The sequence below is a fragment of the Solanum verrucosum genome, unplaced genomic scaffold, assembly GCF_900185275.1.
Source record: "Solanum verrucosum unplaced genomic scaffold, falcon-dt-bn FXZP01000273.1, whole genome shotgun sequence".
In the NCBI taxonomy this organism is placed as follows: domain Eukaryota; kingdom Viridiplantae; phylum Streptophyta; class Magnoliopsida; order Solanales; family Solanaceae; genus Solanum; species Solanum verrucosum.
The window spans coordinates 156,740-183,820 of NW_026020163.1; the positions used below are offsets into that span (position 1 = coordinate 156,740).

A 27,081-nucleotide genomic window follows, 5' to 3' on the forward strand; every position below is an offset into this window, starting at 1 on the left:
TAAATATGTCATACGAAAAAACTGAAATTAAATCATTGCTATAAAAATAATGAATTATTCTTTTTTTAAAATCGATTAAAATGGAAAGTAAGTCATTTTAATGAAAAAAGGTAATTTTGAAATAAGTATTTGTTTATTTCATTCTTGTGGATTGAGAAAAAATATATGTGCCAAAATTTATAATATAACGTGGCTTAAAAGAAGAGTAGTAATATTTCGTATAGTAAAATATTGATTGACATTACTTGTGAAATGTTTTTAGTCAAGCTTGACTTAATAAATCTAGACATATTATGTTCTTAACTTGCATTCATGCTACTACATTAATTTCTCATTATTTTTAAGTGTCTGATTACACGGAAGAAAATGCATTTAATTTACTTAATTATAATGTGACAATAATTAATTTGCTATAACATGTTATTTAAACGTATTTGTTTTAACATGCACAAAGTTATATAAATATTGTTCCAAAACGAATGGCGACTATGTAAATATAATTATTGACTTGTGTTATTGTATTTCTAAAAATAGGCCGATACACAAATATACCTCTTTAGGATATCATTATAATTTTTCCATATTTTTAAAAAACGTGCAAAGACAGCCTTTTAAGAAATTACTCGTTCAAATTACATTAAACTAGAGCATAATGTTTGTTCATAGTCACATTTTTTTTCAATCTTATAGACAAAATATTAGATTGTCGTTTAAAATTTGAATAGCTTACAAAATTTTATACCATAGTATAACATTTTCTCATTCGATATTTAGTTTTTCTCAACCTCACCAACAAAATATTAGAAGATGATGAACATTTAAACAATTTACCAAATTTTAGATTATAGTATAATATTTTCTCATATAATTTTCAGTTCAATCTTGTAAATTGCAAGAATTGTGTTTATCAAAGAATGGTCATTTACTAAAGAGTTGTTTCAAAATTTATGTATAGTTTTTGAGGCCCATGTAAAGCAAAAGAATTGGGGGCCCAATCCTCTTCTAGTGTTAGATGAACAAGTAACAATCGGATCCTCAAATTAAGCTCGAGTATTTCGTCTCCCATGGCTGCCAACTCTTTCTCAAGCTCTCTCTATCAATTTGTATGTATGTTTTGTTCATCTCTAAACTTTTTTATATATTCTTCAATTTTTTATTGTTAAACTTAATTGGAATGGAATGTTTTCACTCATTGGATAGTTACAATGTGCTAATGTGTTCTTTTGTATAGATATATTGTTAAACCTGTTTGATTGCTCACTCTATGTGCAAGTTTACATTTTTACATGCTTCTAGGAGGAGGCAGGATCTCTGCTCGATTGAGATTTGAGCTCAATTTTTGAAAGGAAATGAAGAAAAACTAGGCAATGTCATTTTAGCAAACGCTACTTCAATTCACAGTAAACAAAGTTCTTTGATTGTATTACTCTAATAAACTGAAATAAGGAATAATGATAACAAAACATTATTATTGATAGAAAGGGTACAAGGATAGGATATAGGGGTTAGACAGAAAGAGGATGAAAATCCCAAAGGTTGTAGACGACAACCCTTCTATCCCATTGTCACCTGCTTCCATACTCAACCTGGATCCCAAGTAAATCCCTTGTTGGGATGACTTATTTCTTCGCCTCGTCGCGTTTTAGCCCCTGGTCCAAATAACTGGTCAATAAGAATTATGTGAGTTGCCCATGTTCACAACAGTCATTTATACAGAATCATTACAAAAATTAAACTGGGGCGGGGATTTCTGAGATGTACAGAGGAAACACTCAAGAAATCCAGAGCACATCCTCTGATGAAGATATCGGTGATGGGTAATGTGATAAATTCGGCAACAAATTTTGTTGGGCGTGCAAACAAAGTTTCACATTGGTAGCTTAAAAAGATTGGAAAGCTACATATAAGGTGTGTGGTCTCCTAACTGTGTGAGGCATTTTGAAAAAAACCATGTGGATTTGGCCCAAAGCGGACAATATCACACCATGTTAAAAGATTCATTGGGTTGATTTAGCTTAACAAAATTAAAGGTAGATATGGCGTCGATCTTCTTCCGTAACTGCATCTCCTTGACTCGTACTGCCAACGCAGCAACTTTTCCTTTTAGCTACATATACTACTCTTCATCATCTTTCCCTGCCTTACTTCATGTTGATCTGGTTGTTTTGCTTCCGTTTGTTTCTCCCTGAAGTCCTCTGTGTTCCGAGTGAGGCACTCAACGGTAATACATATAGATTTATACATATGAATATTTGTAACCTCTATGCATAGAAATGATATAACATTCTGAAATGATTTAAAAATTACATGAAAATGCTTTTAATGCTTATTGCTTTTCTTTATTGATTTTATGAAATGTCACAGTTATCTTATATCATGTATTTTATGTATCCCTAAAGTATCGTTCCAACCTTATCGAAAGGAGACAACGATACTTAGGGGGTACAATTATTTATATTGTACTCAGCCCCTTTTTTCCGCTGGCATATACATACGATTATCAGTTTATTCAGTTCCCTGCAGTTCATGTCACTTTGCATGATTCCATGAAGTATGAGCCCCTTGTGTTGGGAGAACTTCTAGATATTCATGAATATAGACACTATTCGGGACGTTTTCCAATGAAGTTTTTTTCCAAAACAACTCTCATGTCTATTTCAAAAACCAAACTTGTTATTGGAAGACAATCCAAAAACGTTGATGGAGTACCAGTAGCAAAAAATCTTGTTTCTCAAAAACAACTCCTTTATCTTAAGATGATTTACGTACAATTGTTTTCCTAACATTTAATCAAAAACATACCCAACCATCTATACAGAATACCATAAGTTTGAAAAGCTCCTTATCCAAATGTCCTTGTTGCAGGTGCATTTATTGGTGATGATATTAATTTAGCCTTAAGAAAACTACTTTCAGCATCATGATAATCCTGATATAGGTTTCTTCTCTTCAGGACCCAAAATTGTGAACAAACAAAACTGCCTATATGACAGCACCAGAACGATCACAACCAGAAGTGCCATCAATCAACCTCGAGGAGTACTCTGCATCAAAGACTCTGATTCCTTTTGACCAACCAGTCCCTCTACTTCGAGGTCCCATCAAGGCTGGCTCACAAGAAGAAACAGCTGGTCGATTCATCCTCGCATTTAAAGACCCTATCTCCTGGGCCTCTGCATACAAGGCTTGTGAGTCTCAAGTCACTCAACAATGTGAATCTGGAGCTAGGATTGGTTGCTCTATCGCAGCCTCAGACAAATGTAAAACTCCTTGGTGGAAATCATTCACTGGCAGTGCTTCCAATCAAGACTTTGCAGAGAGGGCGAGATGTGAAGAACGTGAAATGGAGGCTTGCCTTGAAGCAGCAAAGGGGAAGTGCCATGAATTTGCAAAGCAGAAGTGCTTCCCAGCATTTCGTGATGCAAGGATTGCTGTAAAAGGATTGAGTCCCAAGGTGAACAAAAAAGAGTTATCCAGGCTAATTTCTTGGTTGAACTTAGGGGAGAATTGTCAGATAGCTGATCTTTGGAGATTAGAGAGGCCTTGGCTCGAGTTTAAGGCACAACTAGAAGTGTCTTATTGCAATGGGAGTGATATAGTAGGTTCAGATGACTCACAAAATTATGAATATTTGAGAACTAATGTTGAGTAGTTTGATTTGTAACTGAAGTTCAATATGACGGCACATGTTTTTGTCTTCTTGATTCTATCCTTCAAGAAATCTTTCTTTTGATTCTTGTATTTCATAGTGCTCATAAATGTGGTGAATTGTGTGACTTTGACCAAGAAACACCCATGCTTTGTTAACTCCATGACTTAGACTTAGTGATTTAGAACAACTGAAGAGTCTGATTCAATCATGTTGGTTTGTGATGTATATTCTCAAATGTGTGAACTGTGTCTACCGTGCGGTGAAGTGACAATAGACCCAACTAGTTTACACTTAACATCAAGGAAAGGGATCTGTCGGACCAAGATTGAGCTAGAAAATAGCAACAAGCCATACCACATGAGGGAGCAATTAGCATTAAGGTTGTCACTGAAAAAAGGGGATGTGCACAGTTCACATACAAGATTTGACCCTTCACTTAGCCTGAGCAACCTATCTGGGCACCAGTACAATTTAATATTGCATTGGTAATCGGATGCAACAGGAAATTGTGTTTCATACGTAATATACTCACACCTAAAGTTCATCATTTGTCACTTCTGGAGATATTGACATCAATACATTTCCACTAGAACTACTGTACAATACATCAGCCATCTAATTTAGTACATACAGCAAAACCTGCGTAAACTTTAGTACATTTAAACTGGAAACAGAACGGGTTTAAACTTATTGATAAGTTTGGTGTACAACTAACAGGAAAGTCTAATTAATTATGTCTTGCTGCAACTGTCCGCTGCAACTGCTTCCTTAACCACAAGGAGTGAGTTTCTTGTTGCCAGCACCACGGGGGTTATCATCCTTCCAGTCATCCCATGCTCTTGCCTTGTCTTGAGCAGCGTCATCATCTTCTTCGTCCTCTTCACCTGGCCGCAACTTTGGGGCATCCCTGTGCCATGAAGAATTTGCTTCTTCCATGAGTTTTACATTCCTCTCTTGCCATTCGTTCATCATGTTCATCTCTGTTAGCCCAGCCTCCTCTATGCTCATGGTTGCTAATCTAGTATTTAAAATGAAGATGTTATGATCGACTCGGAGCTTATTATTTTATCTTGCAAATTGAGCATTTTAGTTTTTGGTTAAAAGAAAGTACCTATAATGAGGCTGAAAAACCTGTGCTGCTATTTTTTCTCGTTCGGTTGTTGGGTTCCTACCAACAACACTTGCAGGTCCAAAAATTAAGGGTTTGTGTTTATGTTCATGCGCCTGTGAAACATTGGCCCTTCCCTCTATGACATCTTGCGCGAAAGTAGCACAGGTGATAGGTGCTGCAGGTTTTGTGTAGGGAGCTCGAGCAGCAGCATCACGGTGCCAGGTTTCTACTTTTTTGGTGCGTTCATCAAGTACTAGCTGAGAAAATTCTTTCTCCCCGTCCTGCACAAGTAGAGTATGCCATGATGCAAAATTATAAGATAAGACAACGATACTAGAGAAAGTTCAGAGTTGGAAAAGTGTTGCACTTAATGTTGTTTCAAGCTGCAAAACGCGAGTTGAACACATAAATCGAATTGCTATTACAGAACGGAGGCTAACACAACACAATAACAAACAGGCCCTAAGAAGAATGCCAATCAATTTAGGTTTGTACCTGAAGCTGCTTTTCCTTAATAGCAGATAGCATTTCCTCCTCTTTGTTCAGCATTTCAAGCAGATCAAAAGCCTGTTATGATAAAGATAAGGTAATGGACATACAAAAGAAATAAAAGTACTGCCAGAAACTCAGAATCTGAGCTAACCTTACTGAGGGCCAAGGAGATGGTTGTAAGCCATGCCTGCAAATGGTAGTAGATCCCAATAATCAGATACTTTATGCAAGTTGTAGCCAAATTTGAGTGTAAATAATCAAAAGAACGCAACAGCAAATTACATTACAAACTGGAAATATGTATTTTAGTTGGTTGAATTGAACACATTAAATAATATCTAAAGGAAGAATCATGATTCTTTACAGAATTCACATACAAAATGTTGGTAGGTTACATCATTGATTCATCAGCAAATTCTATTGAGAAAATTAGAATCAAAAGGTGATCATAGGCTCTTCTTGCAGACAACCCAAGAAGCAAATGATGAATGCTTATGCAAATACAAACCAACCATCAATGAATGCTGAATCAGCAAACACTGATATGCCAGTATATGACCTTTACTTGCTAAAATAAGAAGCGAGCATGCCAAGTGACCACTTTATAATGAGCAACATTCTCAAAGTTCTATGGAAATCTTTCATCTTATGAGTAACCATTTCTCAAAGGCACTGATTAGTCACATCGAACAGCAAGCATGACTTGGCATAAAGAGCAGCCAATGTGACAGAAGTTGCAACATAGAAAAAAAGAAAAGATACAAGGAAAGAAGCGACAGTGCTCATGCACATGACATAAACAAGGATGTTTACTAACCTCCCTTTCTTCGTCACCATCGTCATCCAACACATCATCTTCTCCAGACACAACAGGAGTAGACAATGCAGATGCTTTAGTTGATCGCCCACGACGCTCCTTCCGCTCCTTCAATTCTAGTAGTTTTGACTCAGCAGCTCTTTGGCATTTGAACCGAGCAATCTTTTATGACATAATGCATTTAGTAACTCAATTATCCATCCAAGAATGAGAGTGAAATGAAAGAAACCTAATAATAACATTCACAGACAGCAATTCCAACTGAATGTCAACTCCCACCTACCTTCTTAGCTCTACGATCTGCAAAAGTATTAGCTCTGTGAGAAATATATACGAAAAATATTATTGAATTGTGTATCTAAATAGTTACATTGAGACCCTATTTATAGACACTACATTGGAATCCTTTTCCAACTAGGATTCCTATTCTTATTCCTATTCCTATTCCTATTCTTATTTCTATTCTAAGTAGGAAATACTTATTTCTATTCTAACACTCCCCCTCAAGCTGGTGCATACAAATCATATGTACCTAGCTTGTTACAGATGTAATTAATACGAGGACATGTGAGGGACTTGGTGAAGATATCTGCAAGCTGATCATTTGACTTCACAAATTTCGTAACAATATCTCCCGAGAGTATCTTTTCTCTGACAAAGTGACAGTCAATCTCAATGTGCTTAGTCCTTTCATGAAACACTGGATTTGATGCGATATGAAGAGCCGCTTGATTATCACACACAAGTTCCATCTTATCAACTTTGCCAAATTTTAGTTCTCCCAGCAACTGTTTGATCCAAACTAGCTCACAAGTTGCTGTCGCCATTGCTCGATATTCTGATTCTGCACTAGATCGAGCAACCACATTCTGTTTCTTGCTCTTCCACGACACCAAATTACCTCCTACTAAAACACAATATCCGGATGTCGAACGTCTGTCAGAGGGTGATCCTGCCCAATCAGCGTCTGTATATCCAATGATATGCTCATGGCCTTGATCCTCAAAGAGTAGTCCTTTACCGGGAGCTGACTTTATATATCGCAGAATACGAACAACTGCTTCCCAATGACTATCACAAGGGGAAGTCATAAACTGACTTACAACACTCACAGGAAAAGAGATGTCAGGTCTAGTCACTGTGAGATAATTCAACTTTCCAACAAGTCGTCTATACCTTTCAGGATTACTAAGTGGCTCCCCTGTCCTGGAAGAAGTTTAACATTCGGATCCATAGGAGTGTCAACAGGTCTACATCCCATCATCCCTGTCTCCTCAAGAATGTCTAAGGCATACTTGCGCTGAGAAATAACAATACCTGATCTAGACTGAGCAACCTCAATACCTAGAAAATACTTCAATCTGCCAAGGTCTTTAGTTTGGAAGTGCTTAAAGAGATGTTGCTTCAAATCGGTGATACCATCTTGATCATTACCGGTGATAACAATATCATCAACGTAAACAACCAAATAGATACATCGACTTGGTGCAGAATGCCGATAAAACACAGAGTGATCAGCTCCACTACGAGTCATGCCAAACTCCTGAATTATTGTGCTGAACTTCCCGAACCAAGCTCGAGGAGACTGTTTTAGACCATAGAGTGACCTGCGCAATCGACATACAAGGCTACTAGACTCCCCCTGAGCAACAAAACCAGGTGGTTGCTCCAGGTCTAAAACAGTCTCCTCGAGCTTGGTTCGGGAAGTTCAGCAAGAGTAAGAACTAGAAACAATGTTTGTCTGTGTTCTTGTTGTTTTTCCACATTCGTAGTAACTGGCATTAATGTGTCAAATTCCTCCATGACTGCCTGTACCTGTCCTAAGTAAGTAGACATATCGGATTCTTGTTTCTTTAAGTTGGTCAATCGAGATATCACATCATAGAATCGAGATATGTCATTAGTGTATAAAGCACGAGCCTTTTCCCAAACTGTATAACACGTCTGGAATGGGCGAAACAAGGGCATCAACTTGAAATCAATAGAACGCCATAGGAGACTACATAATTGAGCATCTACTTTCTCCCATTGTGCTTTGGCTTTTGCATCTTCCTCACTAGTCTTTGCCTTTACATCTACCTCATAAGCCTTGTTCGTTAAGTGATCTTGGACACCTTGACCCTTGCACCACAACTCAACCGAGGAAGCCCAAGATAAATAGTTTGAACTTCCCAATAAAAGTTCTGAAGTGATTATAGGGCTAGAACTTCCAATCCCCATATTTTTGGAACCAAAAACATCACACCCAAAAGACATTATGCTAAATTTGTCTCGGAAAATTCAAATCTCGAAGAAAAGTCGCCGGAAACTGCCTGGAAATAGCTGGAACTCTAATTCCGGCGATCGGATCTGGTCAAAAACAGTATGGGCCTGGTCGGATTGGCTGGACGACCCCAACTGTCAAAAAAATCTCAAAAAAATATGATCAGAAAAGCCCTCACGCGCCGGCGCGTGAGACAGATCTCGCCGGAAACTGCCACCTCCGATAGGCGCGTGAGAGCGCGTGGGGTGGTGTTTTCCGGTGGTTTTGGCTGGGGTTTGGTCGCGGGGGCTTTCCGAGCCTCGTGGTGGTGTTGGTTTTCGCACAACACCCACAGAAAGAAAAAAGTATAACAAAATCAGACCCAACAGTCACCGGAAATTGACATAGACATACGGTGACTTGTTTGTTCTCACCAATGCTCTGATACCATGTGAGAAATATATACGAAAAATATTATTGAATTGTGTATCTAAATAGTTACATTGAGACCCTATTTATAGACACTACATTGGAATCCTTTTCCAACTAGGATTCCTATTCTTATTCCTATTCCTATTCCTATTCTTATTTCTATTCTAAGTAGGAAATACTTATTTCTATTCTAACAAGCTCCACCTTGTTTAGATGTCTCCATCTCCTCTTCAGGAACAAGCTCCATTGTCTCACAAAATGAAATGAATTCCTAGAGAGATTGCCAAAGTTATAAAGCCAAGATATCATTCAACATTAATCCTTACTGTTTGGCTTAAAACATAATGCATCACATGTTATCAGCTCACAACAATTTTACCTTTAACTTGGCCTGTGAAGCCTTAAGTACTTTTATCCTCCCATCTTCAGCAATTTTTCCTGTTAGATCGGCAAGATAGTATGGCACCTGAAACATTGTAACATTAGATTACCAGTTTCTCTTCAATTGTAGATATCCATCCGTGATGAGTTTTCAAAGGTCTAGCAATAATAGCAATAATAATTTCTCAAAAAAAGGACAGCATAAGCAAAAATTGGGTAACATTGTAGCTTTCATAACTAGAAATAAAGCATTACCTCCAAACAAAATGAATGCACACAATTCATCCATGTTTCTAATAAATAGATACAATTGCTAAAAAGGAAAGCAGTAGCTCCCTTCTTCATATTAGGATAAAAGAAATTACGGAAGGGGAATCCCAACTTTTCCATCCAACCATTGAGGATACCAAACAAAACTAATATGATAAATTATCGACTACAAGAGGAACATTTACTTATGCACTACTTACCAGGATATATTTCAGATTAGCAGTGCTGATATCATCTTTTGTCTCATTGAGCGAGAACAGCCCTAATTTACTGATCATTTCCTCGCACTGTCTCAAAAGCTCGCAACCTTTCTTGACAAGGTCCTAACATACACAACCGGCATAATACAAATTAGAAGTGGACTCAGAATTTTAAACTGTCGGGTACACGGCTTCTATATAGACATATAGTTCTTAAAGTTCATTCAAATTTTGTTTATATATTTTTTATAAAGTTAACATCTTTTATAAACAAATAAACCAAAAGTATATTTCAGTAGTAACTACAGCAGTAGTGTATAAGAAAAACAAAACCTACCACCTATACCCCTCATAACTGTCTAACACATGGGTAATATCCTCCACCCCATTAGGAGAAACATGAATACACCAAAAATAGAAGGTCAATAAACAGTTCATCTTCAAACTCTGGAGAGGGATGTTCTTGTCTTCAGAGCACCTCTGAAATTTTATATATGTACTCACACGCACACTCTACAAGCTCGAGAGAGAGTAGTGCATGCGCAACCACAACCTCTATGCTGATACAAATACAGTATTTTGTGCAACATATTTTGTAATACAAATACTGTGTGTGTGCAAGTGCAACTATTGCCTCTATGCTGGATCCGCCACAGATACAAATACGCTAAATCAGACACAAAATTCCTTCTTGATAGATTTTCTGAGTTTCCTAGAGGAACTTGTTGGCACAATTGTTTGAGCTCTGTTTATAAGATCCTTAACCACAAAATTCATTCTTTAGATACATACATACGCTTTTGTATATAAATATATAGTTCGAAAGCTCGACAAAGTATGTCCAAGTGCAATTTCTGCTACTTTGCTGGAATTCAAATACTATAACATCATAAGGAAGGAGAGAAAAAAACATTGTTTTGGTAATATTCCACTCTAAAAAAGTAAAAAAATACCCGATCAACGCTGGATTCAGATGCAATTGTATGAATATTTCGAGCCTGCTCGAACAAAGCTGGCAAGGACATCTCTTGCATCTTCAGCTCCCCCATTTCTTATTGTGTTAGCTTCCAAATTGCAAGAAATAAACCCTAACAATTACAGATTGGATTTACGATTATAGTCTGTTGCACTAAAATTTGTTTGATAAAAAGAGGTGCGATGGTGTTCTTGAAATTGTATGCTTCCGGCTCCGGTGGATAATGGCATGTGGCTATATATATATATATAAGTTTGTTCATTGAGGGAAACTTTTTTTTTTTTTGTTTTTGGGTAGGGAATTAAATATATTCCAAAATGTAATTTCTGATGGGTAAAAAAATGATTTAAAGTTAAGTAATAATATGTGAAGAATCTACTTAATAATAGGGATAAGGCACAACTATCTCCTAAACTATGAACAAAATCTCAGAGATCAATCTTAATTAAACTAAAGTCTTATTACCCTCGAACTTATTTGTTTTGAAATTTTGTACACCTTTTGGCTTATGTGGCACACTCTGTGACTCCATGTAATTGAGCATACGCGACTACGTCAAAGAGTTTACCACCCATATGCTCCAAATCCCCAACCTCTCCAGCGAGGGCTTGTTGTTTTACTTTATGGACAGGTTACAAAATTGGGCTAAGTAGAAGTTGCAACGCCGACGAATCACGGACATAGATCAAGCCATAGTGGAGGTCAAGCCTTTGATGGACTTCAGGAAGGAAAAGTATGACAAAGCCAGATATAATGAGTCAAAATGTGGCATTGCTAAAGGTGGGGGAGACTGTGGCAATAACAAGAAAATTCATCAACACCCCAAGAGTCAAGATACTAACAAATTCGATAGCAAGAAGTCAATTGGCCATTAGGGCTACGTCTAGAAGAAATCACAGGTAGAAAATAAGGGGTGCTATATATGTGGAGGGTCGCACACCTTTAAGAGTTGCCTCGACTTAAAGATTCTTAGTGCCAGATGCGCGAGCGAAAGGAGCAGACACAAAGAGAGAATTTAGTCACCGCATAGTTGGGTGTGATTGGCATATGTGGTGACATAACGAGGCCGATTTGCCAGCCCAACGAGAATAACAATCAGTGCGCAGACCTTATCATCAATAATAAGCCCGCTCCTGCAATGGTGGACACTGGAGAAACTCACAATTTTGTGACCGATGTTGCATAAAAAAGGCTAGAGTTAAAGCTCACTCCAATCAACTACCGCGTCAAGACCGTGAATGTTGAGGCACAAAATGTTCGTGGTGTAGCCAATGATGTTAGTGTTAAATTGGGCGATTGGAAAGATACGATAAACTTTACCGTCATAACTATGGACATCTTTAATATTATTTTGGGACAAAAGTTCTTTAGACATTGTCATACTTTGATCGACCCCTACCTCCAACGTCTCTTGGTTATGGAATGAGAAAGAGCTTACGTGGTGCCTATGTTTAGTATGCCACACAGACATAGCCAAGCACGACTTTCGACTATGCAGTTAGTCAAGGGGGTCAAAATGGATGAGCCGACATGCATGACAACCCTTGAAGGTTTAGAGGAAGCTAAGGGTTCCCAAGAAACACTATCGCCTTCCATAGAAAGTTACTTGAAGAAATAAAAGATGTTATGCCTGATGAGCTACCTAAGCATTTACCTCTCAGGTGTGAGGTGGATCATAAGATTGTGTTGAAATCAGACACTAAGCCATCCGTATTTGTCCCTTATCATATGATACTGCCCGAGACAATCAAAAGAGGGCATGCAACATTATCAACAGCTAAACAACATATAAAGCTGGACACACATGAAAAGACAAGATTTGAAAGTTTATGCAACAATAATAATAATAAGTCATAGTCGTCACAACATCAAGTGAGGGAGAATTGATGACATGCCATGTCAACACTCCACCTAGGCGCCACGTGACAGAAAGGTGCTCATGTGGAAGGATTACATATGAAATAGATTAGTCATTAGTAGAATATTCTAGAGAACAAGAGATATTTCCTATGAAAGTTCCTAGAGTTTTTAGGATTTGCATGGAAAGTCTTTAGAATTTTCTAACATTGTAGAAGATTCTAGAGACGTGACTAATTTGTAAATATATGGACTTGCATAGTAGTTATTATTTATCCATTAGTCCTTAGATAAGTACTATAAATAGAGGGATACTCATTTGTAAAGTCATCAAGCAAAAATCAAAGTTCTCTACAATACAATCTTCCCTAACAATCCTCTTGTTTTCTTTCTTTCATTCTCTTAGTGATTTCTAGCATTTTAGGCTGAGTAACGTTTTAGGTGTATTATGTCACATAGGGTGTGTATATCTACATGTTTGTAAATATTTAAATTATTTAAAAATAATAGTTAAAGTTTGTATATCACAATTCAACATCAAAATAAAAAGTGATTAGAGGAATATAAATGAACATCCGCGCAACATGGCAGTCGTACATGCTATTTGTAAGATGATTATTTTGGTTGTTGAATTCAATGACTTGCCGATAAACTTATACAACTAAACCCGTTTAGGATTTTATATTTAATTTTTTACTAATTTATTTAATTAATACTCTTATATCTATAATTATAATTATTGTTACTTGTTTTTCTCGTTTTTGTCAAAGTAGATTTTCTTTCTCTTATTTAATTATAAATATGACCTTTATTCTACTCATCGTTTGTATCAAAGTAGGTTTTCTTTCTAGTATTATAAATAAGACCTTTATTACAATTAGTTTGAAGCACAATTAGTTTGAAGTTGATATTACAATTAGTTTGAAGTTGATAATGGGTTCAGATGATAGTTGAGTAATGGAGGCAAGAGTGCAGTTTGTCAAATCCCGTATCCAACCAGTTATTGAAGACGATGAAAAGGAAATCAAGCATTTGGAACTATAATTGCAATCATGAATGACAAGATAAACTCCTTATCGCACACCAAAAAACTTTTTAGATTTTGGACCAAATTATCATAAATCCTGGAAATTTCATACCTCATGGTGTATGTATGTGTGCGTGTATATATATATATGATTAATTCAGCTTTCTATTTCAAATCTCACTAGACACGCTGCTTGAGAAATTAAAATTGATGATAATGATGATGACAACAATGATTATGATGATGACGACAAGAAACGGAACAATCGTCTTGATCGCATGGTTGTTGTTTTTGAATAAAACCCGCAAGTTATTGCATCTAGCCACTAATACACTAGAGGTGAAAGTGGAACATCTCAAATGAGAAGAAAACTATAGTAAAACCTTACTAAATTAATACTCAGTAAATTAATAATCTCTCTAAGATAATATTTTCCTCTGGTCTCGACTTGGGCCAATGGAAAAAATCACTTATTTTGATATCATAATAAGATAATATATTTTCAGAAGACCCCTGTATAAATATATGATCCCATTAATATTATAAATTAATAATTCTTTAAAAGTTCAAATATATCTAAGACAATTTAGTGAAATGTGATTCTATTGTGTTTTTTTTGGTAAACTTTAAATCTAGTTAAAATTCATCCCTGACTTGTCTTATTGCATCCAAAAGTTCTGGTATTGTCTTTTTGAACTGCACGTTGTTATTGTTACTTTCATACTAGCTTATTTTTAGATTTTAGTATTACTTATTGTATTATTCGCTTCGATTATCATATTATTTATTATTGCTTGTTATTGTTATTTTTTCGTATGACTTTTTCAGTATTATAATTACTTTACATGCTTGATTTTGATACGCACAACTCAATCTGTTTATTAAAAACAATATCTTAACCTACACAAAATAGAAATATAGTTACAAACACACCATCTTCCCCATACCTCACTTATAAAATTATACTTAATGTATATTATTGTTATTGTCGAAAAATGTCATCAAACCACCAAATATCACTAGATTTAATACTATAACAAAATGTATTCATATTGTGTCAAAATAACATAACTAAGTCCATCTATTACTTTAAATATACTTATATGTAAAACTAGTAAAATTATCTCCGCTTCGCACGGGAATTTAATATCACGAAATATATAAAACAATACTTAAAATTTATCAATCTCTAAAACTAAAATACTATATATAACATAAGCATAAATTAGTGACTGTAAAAATACATACGCTCTGTAACATAAGCAATAGTGTCACTGAGCCACTCAACATGAGTAAAGTACACAAATATTTAGTTGTGAAGAAGAATAAGAGATTCAGAATTTTCGTTGTTTTAAAATGAGAGGAAATCCCACTATTTATAGACAACAAATGGTAGTGTGAACAAATGTTTATTGTGCCTTGTCGAAAATGTTACAACTATTTGGAAAAGTTGCAACCCTTCCGAAAGGTCACAACCTTTCATAAAAGTCACAATTTTTTTTATTAAAGTCGCACCTTTTCATAAAAGTCACAACTTTTCATAAAAATCATAACTTTTCATTAAAGTCACAACTCTTCATTAAAGTCGCAATTCTTTATTAAAGTTACAACTTTTCATAAAAGTCACAACTTTTCATAAAATTCACAACTTTTCATGAAAGGAGAATGCTAGTTTTGGAAATAAATAAATTAAAAGTGAATTATGATTCGTGGTGGCGCCACGTAGGCGGGGATAATGTTCTCTTTTATATATGATATATGATATATGATATGACTAGTATATATCTGTCTTTTTGTTAGTGGATAGAGTTACGTGATATCTATTGTTGATGAGAGGTGACAACATACAAGTATTTTGTTGAATTAGTCTAAGTACACGAAAACTGATCTGAATACCATAAGAATAGAAAATAAATAAATAAAATATATTGAGAATAAATAATTTTAAGAGAAATAAATATGTTAGTAATATGGCACCAAACTCAAAATTCCAAAAGTTGAGGTACCAAAACTAATATACTATTATTTCCAAATGCAATTTCGAAAACAAAGTTAACCAAAAAACGCATGAAGAGACGCCTCTCTCTAATCTCTACATATTACAACCAAACCCAACAGTCGCCCACACTTTTGCTGATATTTCTTTGGATGTTTCTTCAACAAACCCTAGCATCAAAATCTCTTCAACTCTTACAATTCATCCATCTTTCTGTTTTTGCTCTATTTGTTTCGATTGCTATTGAAAACTTGTTGAAGAATTCAAATGATCAATTTTGAAGGATGATGGTCACTTTGGGTTTTGTTCTACTTGCATTGGTTGTGAAGAACGCTAATGCCAGTAGGTGTTGAAAAACCAGCAGCGGGAAGGGGGAAAAGTTTCGTAAAGACCCGTGCCGCTAAGGCAAAAGCAAAAGCAGAGGCAGAAGAAGGAATGGGGGATCAAAGTGGTGGGTTGAGTGCTAATAACAAAGGAACTGAGCAAGACGATGATGGTAAAAACTCTCCTATCCCTAAGAAGGTGGGTTCTTTTCGATTTAATTGCTGTTTTGTATACATGCTTAAAGCCAAAAACCATAAGGTGTAAACCTGAACAGAGTTGAGGCAATGAGCGCTGTCGCTGATACAAGATTTCCATTTAGGGGTTCCGAGAAAAAAATTGTAGTGCTTGGTATTTGAACTTGAAACCTGAAGGTGAATGTTGAACCCCTAAACCACTAAGCCATCCGCTAGTCTTGTGATCAGAAGATTCAAAATCTATATGATATGTAAATAAAAAATAACCCGAGTGTAATAATAAATATATAACCTTATATATACGATGTAATTTTTTGGTTGAGGGGGTTCGGATGAACACCCTCCCGCCCCTGGCTACCTCCTATCAATATAGGTACATGATAACTTTGCTCACCAAGACTTAGACAGATGAGAAGAAGTCAAGTAGCTTTTTCGTATATTTGAACCTTCGTCTCCAAGTTTTTAATCCACTTCATTGACCTCTTTATGACAAGCTTGGGTGCTAATTATTCTTAATGTTGTGGACTTGTGGCACGTGACGTATAATATGGCTTGTCAAAATTATTTTACTGGCAAATCAATATACATTAATTAACTATGCCTCATTCCATAATTAGCAGGGGCCAGCTAATGATACATTGGTATCCGTTGGTTAGTTAAAGTTTGACTATTTGTATGATGGCTGTCAACCTATTGTAACCCTCCTACATGTGAATCTCGAATAGACCGACTAATTATTTTGTTTAGCATGTGCTTTTATATGATTGAGTGGTCAAAGAAAAAACTTTTCCAATTAGGAACCATTATCATCAAATTCCAAACATAGGATTATGTCGTTCTCTTGTGCCTTGTTCTGATTATATTAGCCACTTTAGTTAGATTAGTTTAAGCCTGTGATTCCCTGCCTGGATTAAGTGTATACCTGTATTGGTAGGCTAGCAGCTAGCTCATTCTTTAGAATGGTCATTCTAGTTAATTTTGTGATTTTGATAAACTTGAGGAATGAAGATAGAAGCATCATATTTGTATGAAGGTCACTTATGAATTGAATTGCTTGCATTTGGATTTGCTGTAATTGCAACTTTAACCATTTTCTGCTTTGATGAATCCAGCAGGGATTAAACTGTAAAGTGAACTTATCTTTTGTTTCTGGTTGAATTTGACTTTCAGGTGAAAGTAGGAATGTCGCCAGTTTATCAGGTTGAAAGGAAGTTAGGTAAAGGTGGTTTTGGTCAGGTCTTTTTGGGTCGTCGTCTTTCCGGTGGAAATGAATCTTCAAATGGTCAAGGGGCTGTTGAGGTATGTGCTTGTTCTTCCCCTTCCCCTCTCACTGCCTATGCTAGACAATTTGTTTTCCACAAGTAATATAGGGGGGTTTAACTCTCACTGGTTTATCTTTATGGCTTCAGGTTGCACTGAAATTTGAGCATATGAAAAGCAAAGGCTGTAACTATGGTCCTCCACATGAGTGGCAAGTTTACAAGTATGGATGTGGACCTCTTTTGGAGTGAATGGGTGCTCATGTTAGAGTATGATTCTAACTGGACTAAACTTGTTTTGTTGAGCAGTACTCTTGGAGGCAGCCATGGAGTGCCCAGCGTGCATTATAAAGGGAGGGTAGGAGACTATTACGTAATGGTATGTGTAGTAAAGTTATGTTTTTTTCCATTAAATGTGTAGCAGAATTATGCTTCTGCCATTAGTATTAATTGGCATAACCATTAAGATTGGTAAACTATAACTTTATAAGGTTTAGTTGGCCTTTGAGTCAAAAAGTCAAATTAGCTGTTGACTGGTGGAACTCAATGTCGCACCCCAAAATGGATAACGTGGCCGGCACTCAGTTTCTACCAACTTGCACTGAGCGAACTATTGTAGCATAATACATACCCCATCTTGTACCACATAATTCATTTCATTAAATTAATAACAACATTAATTATGAGAGAAATAATGGGAACTGCATTAACGATCAAGGTGGATCAAAGCATAAACTAGACATAAGTTGAAATGTCATTCACTATACTGTATGAGTATCCATCACCTCCAAGTAATACAAATCTTATATGGAGCCTCTATGCCGCTACAAATGAATAATAAAGTTGCAAGGTTAGCCAGGACTGTACAAAAATATAGAACTAAAATTTAGTGATCCCACTAGTCCAAAAGTGGGCTCACCAAAAGAATTAAGTTGAACTCTAGCCCATACGCTGACAACCTTGCACTTGATTGTTTGCTAAACCTAAACAAACGATGCCTAAGTATTGAAATACTTAGATATGCGTCATAGCCAAACCACTCATGGTGGGACATGAGTTATGCAAAAAAATATTATAAATGCATAAAAGGAAACAAGTCAAATTGGCATTAGCTTGTCAAATCATTTAGTAAAAACATTTCTATTATCAATCAGTGAATAAAATCATTTCAATTGACTAAACAAATTATAAAAGCATCAATTATGTATCAAGACATCTATAGGACCATTTAGTGTGGCAACTACATCTTTGTTAAGAATGTGAATTTAACAAAGAGACATGAACAAAGACTTCTATTCTTTGAGAATATGTTTACGACACGAGAATTAAATTTTATGTTGATCCCCACGTAATGAGAATATGCTGATTTTTTAAATTTCCTTTTCATGACCAAATTAAAATTTTATAAGCGTAAGTCTTGTTGTCCCCAATTTATCCTCTTTGCTGTAACTCTCTTGGCATAACCCCCTTTTCTTTTTCACTTATATAACATTGTATTATTGGTATAAAATTCATCTCATGCTTGTATGTGCCTACAACTTTGCCAATTCATTTGCAATTTTGGTGCCATGAGGCGCGACGCCTGCACTCCATAAATTTCCAATTCTTTGCCCTTTTGTGTTTCCTTTTCCATTTTCAACACAAGTAAATTTTCATACTCCATATATGTACTCCGGACCAATTATATGAGTATTAACATGTCCGTTATAATGTTTTTCTCAAGCATCGTTGATGCGCAAACAATAATTCAAATATTTATTAGTGCGCCGCGCCTTAAGGTATTAAAACTTGGTTGACTTTTAGGAGCGCTATACTCAAGGAAGGTTTCAGCATTGAGATGTTGAACTAGAAGGGAGTTGTTTTGAAATATGACGATCTGTGTGGGAGGTCAGTGGAGTTGACCCACATTATTTTGGTTCCAATGGAGAACCTCAGGTGCTATTTTGACTGGTTGGTATGTTACTGAATACCCTTTCAGGGATGACTGGTTAGAGTGGTTTCTTGAACTGTGACTTGGGCAGTTTCTTTGCTATGAGAAGTCATAGGCTCTTGGATAGACTGATTCTTTCTTTTTAATAATATTTTTGGATGAGGTACTTGTTTTGGATTGAGCCTTTGGTTTGCTTGCAGTTAGTACTGCTACTGTTAGATTATTTTGAAGATTGTGATACTGGTTCATGCATTTGTGTTGTATTCATGGAAGGATGCATGACACCTATTGACCACATTAGTCTATGCAGGTTATGGACATGCTAGGGCCTAGCTTATGGGATGTATGGAATTCCTCTGGGCAGGCGTAAGTATCTAATGTTTAGTTGCTCCGCAAGCTCATTTTTCCTCCATTATCATGCATGTCATTAACTTTTCTTTGTATAGAGAATATTCAGATGTAAAGTTGGACTTCAAGCAAAAGAACGTAAGATCTTAACTATGCTTTTCTATTATTGCAGGATGTCTGCAGAAATGGTAGCATGTATTGCAGTTGAGTCTCTGTCAATTTTAAGCATAATGCATGCACAAGGGTATGGAATGCTCTCTTCTTGTTACTACTACTATTATTATGTCCAATCTAGTTGTCCAGCTGTTGGTTTGATAATTTATGTTACTGCTTTTGAACTTTACTGATAGATGCAAGTATCTTTTCTATTGATTGTTGTTCTCTGCCACAGTTATGTGCATGGAGATGTAAAGCCAGAGAACTTTTTGCTTGGTCAGCCATCAACTCCGCAGGAGAAGAAGTTGTTCCTTGTCGACTTGGGACTAGGTAAGAGCATTTATTTTACTGTAATATCATAGCGATTATAGATTCAGTATTCTGTTAATATTTTCCAAACTACCAAATTACAGCAACAAAGTGGAGAGAGAATGTGAAAGGTCCGCATGTGGTATATGATCAGCGACCTGACATGTTTAGGTCAGTTATATGTAGTGTTATCCTTAAACATAATTTTGATCCCTGACATTTGTTCTGCTTATCAACCTTTTGTGAATGGACTTCTAGAGGGACTGTTCGGTATGCAAGTGCTCATGCACATTTGGGAAGGACTGCCAGTAGAAGAGATGACCTGGAATCACTTGCATATACACTCATTTTTCTTCACAGAGGCAGGTTGCCATGGCAAGGATTTCAGGTATCTGTACTAGCTTTTCTCGAGTTTTATGATCTGCAGTGCAGTCAAGTTATTCCTGTCAACTTCCATGTCATCCTATTCTCACAATTTTTTGTTCTGACCATCTTAGGGAGATAACAAATCGTTTTTGGTCTGCAAAAAGAAGATGGCAACATCTCCAGAAATGCTTTGCTGTTTCTGTCCATCACCTCTGAGAGAATTTCTCGATATAGTAATAAACATGAAATTTGATGAAGAACCTAATTATTCGAAGTTAATCTCTTTATTTGGGAGCTTGCTTGGACCAGATCCTGCTATAAGGCCAATTAACACTGATGGTGCCCAAAAGGTGGTATTTTACATGTCTCACCAACTTGCTTATTTTCTTGGACTTCTATATTTTGGCTATATATAATCTCATCATGCTATTATTGTAGATTCTTCAAGTTGGCCAAAAGCGGGGGAGATTAAATATAGAGGAGGATGAAGAGCAGCCTAGAAAGAAGGTTCGCATCGGAGTTCCTGCATCACAGTGGATTTCGATTTACAATGCCAGGAAGCCCATGAAACAGAGGTGGAAATTTCGTTTCATAATACGTCTTTTCTTTGCAAAGCAATTGAATTGTGATCTACATGTTGAAATTACATTATTCGGTGGATTCTATATTTTTCTCTCTGTTAGTCCTTTTTTTACAAGATAATTGTAACTTCATTAAAGCTAGTACCAAGAAGGTATTGCAAGACTGTACAAAGAGAAAATTAATCTAACTCATTACATCTTTTTGACATAATGGAGTCCAAAAAAAATGTTCCACATTTCCTACCTACCCTCCTTGCACCATGAAGACAGACTATGGATACAATTGGATTTAAGTATAGATAGATGTAGTTTTCTTTCTTCAAAATATCTCTTCTTCCTCTAGCCAAATACTCCACATGATGCACAATTGGATGGTCTTACCTTTTGCTTTTTAATTGTTCGTTCCTTTAGTGGTAACATCTTCAATTGTACATCTTTGGAAAATTTTCTTTGATTCCCTCTTTTCTGCAAATTGGGGGTAGGGCTACCTCATGGGTGGTGTGGTAGGAAGACGGTTATCGATTTTGGCATTGCGAATTTCATTTAGGTTGATGATGCTGTGATCAGGTAGACATATTCTATTCTGAATTAAAACATGGCTTGGGGTATTGCTTTTGGATTTGCAGATTAGATGTTGGTGATGCATATTGTTTCAACAAGTCATTTAAATTTTGTTTTTTATTTGGAAAAATTCAATGAAACACAGAGATTCACTATGATGTCGCACATCGTATTGGAGTGGGGTGGATGAAATGGAGGCTTGCGTTCGTGGTACCGTGTGATTTGAATGTGCCACAAAGGCTTGAATGTAAAGGTTTACAGAGTGGTGGTTAGACCTAAATTGTTGTATGAGGTAGAGTGCTAACCAATCAAGAATGCTCAAAAGATGAAGATAACGAAGGTGAGTATGGTCAGATGGATGTGTGAGCTTACTATGAGAGATAGAAGCAGGAACAAAGTTATATAGGACAAGGTGAGAGTGGCCACCGTGGTGGACAAGATGAGCGAAGCTGGAAGCAACAAAGATAGTTTGGGCATGTGAGGAGGAGGTGCATAGAGGTGTTAGAGGTTGGCTATAGCAGGTTTAAGGAGAGGTAGAGGTTGGCTGAATAAGAATTGGGGTAGGTGGTTAGACAGAACATTACACACATCTTCAGTTTAGTGAGGACTTGATCCTCAATTGGAAGGTACGGAGGTCGAGGATTAGGGTAGAAAGGTAGGAGGTAGCTGAGTGTTGTCGTACTTCTGCGTGGTTGAGGTAGGAGGCTAGTCTCCTCTGCTCATCTTTTCCTTATTCAGTAGTGTTAATTGGTATATTGTTATTATTTGGAAAAATTATTGACATATTATGCATAAATTTTGCTGACTTGGAACTAAGCTTTGCAGTCTTCAGGTTCTCTAGTTTAAATTTAGTTATTCAGCACAGATGCAATTGGTAATTCTTTTTTGATTGTTAAAGGTTGTAATATTGATAATCAAACAACCAAAAGGTGCTGCAGATTGTGCAATTGTGAATTTTTTCCGTTTAAATTTTTTTGTACATCCTGCTCTTAGGCTCATTATTCAGCACATATGCTATTTGGAATATTTTTTTTGATCATTAAAGGTTGAAATATTGAAGATCTAGCAATCAGAAGGTGCTGCAGATTGTGCAATTAGGCTCCTTTCATTTGCTTCAATTGTCGTCGTTGTTTTCTCCATTATTTTCATCATAGTTTCTTCGCTACTGTATTCCCTTTTCATACCTGCTTTGGAATGCTTTACTTGAGCCGTGGATCTTTGGAAACAACCTCTACCTTCACGAGATAGGAGTAAGGTTTGTGTACACACCACCCTTCCCAGACCCCACAAGATTACACTGGGCATGCTGTTGTTGTTATCCGGCTCTGCTCTGACCATACATGTTAAGTAATTGAGGCAGATTTTTAATAGTTCATATTGTATTTTCTATGTCACTTGAGTCTTGGGTGGTTTGTATTGTGTAAAGTCGTAAGATTGTTCTCTATTTTAGAGATGAAGATAAGCTGTATTAAGAAATTTGGTAGATTTTCCGGAATCAAGGAACCTACTGTAGCTTGTATAGTGTCAATGTATCCAAGAGTTGTATTATCGATTTCCAAGAGCTTCTATAAACCTAGATAATTTAGTTGGTGTTTTGGGGTACTCTCTTGTTGCTAGTGATTCAGTGTAATATTTTGAGAGTATTGTACTTTATCTTTCCTTGACTTGTAGTTATGACTTCCTTTCAGCTTCCAACAATTCCAAAGAAGAAAAGAAAAGAACAGACTTTCCTTCAGCTTTAGAAATTGTATGTGTAGTAGCACTCTGTTTCATCATAAGATGCCACTTTGCATAAATTTGTCTCTCCACAATTTTTTTGTTTTGGCCTTTGGAAAAAGATAGGGAATTTTTTTATTAGTTTAGGAATGTCTTTATATGAATTTTGTCGTGGAGAAGCTTGTTGATCTTGTGCTGCAATTCTTTGGTACATAAACTTGAGCAGTTTATGTGTTTTCATTACTTTTAAAAACAATTTCCCCTAGAAGTGTGAAGTATCATGATTGGGAAAACTATATGACTTACTGGGCAATTTAGGCGACATGTAACTTTAAATTTTATGATACAAATGCACAGTATTCCTAATAAAAAAGAAATAAGGAATTAACTGGCTGCCACTATACGCATTTTAAGAGGCTAGTTATGGTTACTAGAGAATATTGTAGCTATCTTAAAGGCGTTATTACTTGGTGAATTCACATCAACATCTTTGTTCAAAATGAGTGCATGACTTTGTCCTTTATCTTGTGACTGGTAATCAGGAGTTGTCCCGGGATGTATAGACTATAGAAGATTGGGTGTCTTTTGTAGAGAAACATATTCTTTTGTAGGTTCTTTACTGTATACTTCTTGTATACCGCCATTTTTGGCCTTCTGATTTATGAAATGAAATTGTTTACCTGATCAAAACAACATGGTTAGACATTTTCAAGGATGACATCTTGTGGTTATGGCTTCTCCACTGCTGTTATTTTCATGGATAACTTTTCCCCGTTTTCAGCATGACTTCTCCACTATTGTATTTCCTTTCCAATACTTGTTACTTGAGCTAAGGGCTCATCGGAAACAACCTCTCTACCTTCACAAGGTAGGGGTAAGGCTACATACACACCACCCTCCCAAACCTAACTTGTGGGATTGCACCGAGTATGTTGTTGTTAAATCTTGTGGTTATGCTCCTTGCTTTCAGGAGAGAGTCCTTTTATGTTCAGTATGTGGTGGTAAATGGTAATTATCTTCAGCCAAGGGTCTATCGGAAACAACTTCTCTACCTCTAAGGTAGTGGTAAGGTTTGCGTACATTCTACCCTGTTTGGTGGGATTACATTGTGTTTGTTGTTGTTGTTGTTGTTGTTGTATGTGGTGGTAATTATAGATAATGTACTTTCTGGGTTTGTGTAGGCAAGTGCACTACATAATGCAATGTATCTTGTCTTTAGGTACCATTATAATGTAACAGATACAAGGCTAGCAGAACATGTGGAGAAAGGGACTGAAGATGGATTATATATAAGTTGTGTGGCATCTTGTTCCGAATTGTGGGCTATTATCATGGATGCTGGAACCAATTTCACTAGCCAAGTTTATGAGCTATCACCATTATTCTTGCACAAGGTAAATGTGAATTCCAATTCATTCCACTATACTAAGGAATCATTCATTTGACATGTACGTGTACACATATCAAATGGTATGACGTTAGTGTATGGTACTTGCATATATTCTTGAAAATACAATAAATTTTTGCCAAAAGCGACACGTACCCCTACCAAATACTTCCACACTTCACTGCTGCTTTAACCTGATATTTAATCTTAGTTCTTGTAATGCATTATTTACAGGAGTGGATTATGGAACAGTGGGAGAAGAACTATTATATTAGTTCTCTTGCTGGTGCCACCAATGGAAGCTCTCTTGTTGTAATGTCAAAAGGTGTGTTCTCTAGTTTCATACTTGAGCGTATGCATGTACACACAATGAGTAAACATTGTAATCTGAATGGTTTGAAGGCCTTCCCCCCATGTCAGTGGCAAAATGAGAACCCTGTTGTTGAAGGCTTTACCTTTATGCCTTTCGGCTCCAGGTAATGGACTTCCTTTAAGAAAGAATGTTAAAATCATTATTTTGTATTTGCAGGCACACAGTTCAGTCAGCAGTCTTATAAAGTAAGTGAGTCATTCCCATTCAAGTGGATAAGCAAGAAGTGGAAAGAAGGGTTCAATGTAACTTCCATGGCAACTGCTGGAAGTAGGTGGGCGGTTGTTATGTCTCGCAATTCAGGTGTCAGTAACCAGGTTGTTCCTCTTTCTTGTTTGCATGTTTGTGATCATCTCTTCTCCCCACTGCATCTTATTTTCATTAATAACTTTATTGTAACAATATAAGCCTAGGCTGAGAGGAGACTGTCCATATCTTAGTTTTTTTTTCTTTCGACAGTTATTGAAAGATTGTTGAATTATAAGAGATCTAGTATGGAAATTTGCTAGAGAGCTGAATAGTAATGTCATTAAACTTATATTTTTTACAAGGAAGTAAAGGAGTAATTGTTACTCAATGGTTGAGCGAAAACACAAATGAGTGATGGGGCCTACAGGGTTTTAAGCATAAAGCGAGTCATAAAGGGTTTCTTCGAAGTGGAGTGCCTAATTTATCCATATACAAAAAGTTGCAAAACATGTCAGTGCTTATAACATCAAGCTGGAAATACAATTACTTCTCTTTTTTGATAAAGGAATTAAAATTTCTAGCTTTGTATCTAGTATATAGTATAGGCATATGTAGCAACTCAAATTGTGTATCACTAGAAGTAATCTTGAAAAGAGGGCTACAGAAAGATGATTTTAATGGCAAAATTGATAATCAATTTTCAATTAGTAAACCATAAGAAACAATTAGTACTTTTCATCATTTAATTTCATAATTATCGCCTGTAGTAACTCTACTTATTGAGTTGTTGAGAGAAACAGTAGAGAAGTCCTTCTAAACAAAACTCATCTTCGTGTTATTTTGCTCTTTTTAGTAGGTGCTTAACTTTTTGCCCCTCCCATTTTTATCAGAAGCGCATGCATGTGTCTCTATGATGTTACTTCTAACTTGGTTTCATCTATCTCCCCTCCTACCTTGGTTTTATCATGCACTCATACTATCTTATGATAAAGTTGCTTTTTTCTTTTTTTCCGGATAGGTAGTGGAGCTGGATTTTCTTTATCCTAGTGAAGGCATTCATAAACGATGGGACAATGGTTATCGTATTACAGCAACAGCTGCTACGTTAGATCAAGCTGCTCTTATCCTGAGTGTGCCTCGACGAAGGCCTGGCGATGAGACTCAGGAGACATTGAGAACATCTCAGTTCCCAAGCACACATGTTAAGGTAATATAGGTGACTTGTGATGTGGAAATGTGTTATCATCCGATTTAGCTGAGTATGTCTAGTAGAGCTTAGGTACATATACTCTGAGAAAATTCTTGATCTTGTATTTAATATCTTTAAAAAGCTAACTTTTTCATGGTTGTATTATGAATAATATTTGCAGTCTCCATGTAGGAAAACCTTCAGTTTAAAGGGTTATTACATGTGACCAATGTAAAAAGAAGTTGGTTATTAGATGAGAGTGAGTATTCACTTTTTAATGAACCTTTTTTTTTGTGCAGGAAAAATGGGCAAAAAATCTCTATCTTTCCTGTCTCTGCTATGGACGAACTGTATCTTGAGACGATGCAAAATCTGATGTTGGACATTTTTCCTTCACCCCTTTTTTTCTGTTTTCTAGTTCTCTCATTGTCAATTGTAAAAAGTGGATGTTTGTTATGCATAGGAAATCTTAATTATGGTGGCACTTGCTTCTTTTAGCTTGTTTGGATAGTGCTATGTTTTGGCAAACTTCTTGTCTCTTGTGTACATACAATTAACTGCACAAAATTACAAATCTATGAATCTTTTATTTCTGTTCTGCTCAGTGCAAGTCATTTCATTCCAATATGTATATACAAAATGACTTTTAGTTTTTCTCCATTATTATTAGGAAATGCATGGAGCTTTCTTTCTGTTCCATTTTTTTTTTTTCTCAAACTGGATACACAATAGCATCACACAGGAGAAAC

General features: G+C 36.2%; 3 protein-coding genes across 3 annotated transcripts; 2 read left to right on the top strand and 1 right to left on the bottom strand.

Annotated features, from left to right (window-relative positions):
* The first annotated feature begins 2,927 nt into the window (after positions 1-2,927).
* On the top strand, positions 2,928-3,652 carry LOC125828426 (uncharacterized). Its single transcript, XM_049507721.1, has one exon. The coding sequence runs from the start codon at positions 2,987-2,989 to the stop codon at positions 3,650-3,652; it is 666 nt and encodes a 221-aa protein (XP_049363678.1). The 5' UTR covers positions 2,928-2,986.
* A 568-nt stretch (positions 3,653-4,220) lies between these two features.
* Positions 4,221-10,707, bottom strand: LOC125828523 (PP2A regulatory subunit TAP46-like). The gene is made up of 10 exons (XM_049507819.1): positions 10,551-10,707; positions 9,598-9,720; positions 9,126-9,212; positions 8,942-9,017; positions 6,356-6,387; positions 6,073-6,234; positions 5,407-5,442; positions 5,259-5,330; positions 4,764-5,044; positions 4,221-4,670 (listed from the first exon to the last, which is right to left on the bottom strand). The coding sequence occupies exons 1-10, from the start codon at positions 10,644-10,646 to the stop codon at positions 4,421-4,423; spliced, it is 1,215 nt and encodes a 404-aa protein (XP_049363776.1). The 5' UTR covers positions 10,647-10,707; the 3' UTR covers positions 4,221-4,420.
* A 4,823-nt stretch (positions 10,708-15,530) lies between these two features.
* LOC125828488 (casein kinase 1-like protein HD16) lies at positions 15,531-26,922 on the top strand. Its single transcript, XM_049507783.1, has 16 exons — positions 15,531-15,975; positions 17,142-17,270; positions 17,381-17,454; positions 17,540-17,609; positions 19,471-19,526; positions 19,681-19,752; positions 19,900-19,994; positions 20,078-20,144; positions 20,232-20,361; positions 20,471-20,689; positions 20,778-20,914; positions 24,417-24,591; positions 24,819-24,909; positions 25,114-25,271; positions 26,162-26,350; positions 26,632-26,922. The coding sequence occupies exons 1-16, from the start codon at positions 15,790-15,792 to the stop codon at positions 26,689-26,691; spliced, it is 1,908 nt and encodes a 635-aa protein (XP_049363740.1). The 5' UTR covers positions 15,531-15,789; the 3' UTR covers positions 26,692-26,922.
* Positions 26,923-27,081: the final 159 nt, after the last annotated feature.

Excerpts from the sequence above, each read along its gene's own strand:
- LOC125828426 (XM_049507721.1), top strand. The coding sequence starts at position 2,987 with ATGACAGCACCAGAACGATCACAACCAGAAGTGCCATCAATCAACCTC.
- LOC125828523 (XM_049507819.1), bottom strand. The coding sequence starts at position 10,646 with ATGGGGGAGCTGAAGATGCAAGAGATGTCCTTGCCAGCTTTGTTCGAG. Across the intron at positions 9,018-9,125 it reads CTTCACAGGCCAAGTTAAAG|GAATTCATTTCATTTTGTGA; the intron begins GTAAAATTGTTG and ends CAATCTCTCTAG. Across the intron at positions 6,388-8,941 it reads ATCTAAACAAGGTGGAGCTT|CTAATACTTTTGCAGATCGT; the intron begins GTTAGAATAGAA and ends TTTCTCACAGAG.
- LOC125828488 (XM_049507783.1), top strand. The coding sequence starts at position 15,790 with ATGCCAGTAGGTGTTGAAAAACCAGCAGCGGGAAGGGGGAAAAGTTTC. Across the intron at positions 17,610-19,470 it reads TAGGAGACTATTACGTAATG|GTTATGGACATGCTAGGGCC; the intron begins GTATGTGTAGTA and ends TAGTCTATGCAG. Across the intron at positions 20,690-20,777 it reads ACACTGATGGTGCCCAAAAG|ATTCTTCAAGTTGGCCAAAA; the intron begins GTGGTATTTTAC and ends CTATTATTGTAG.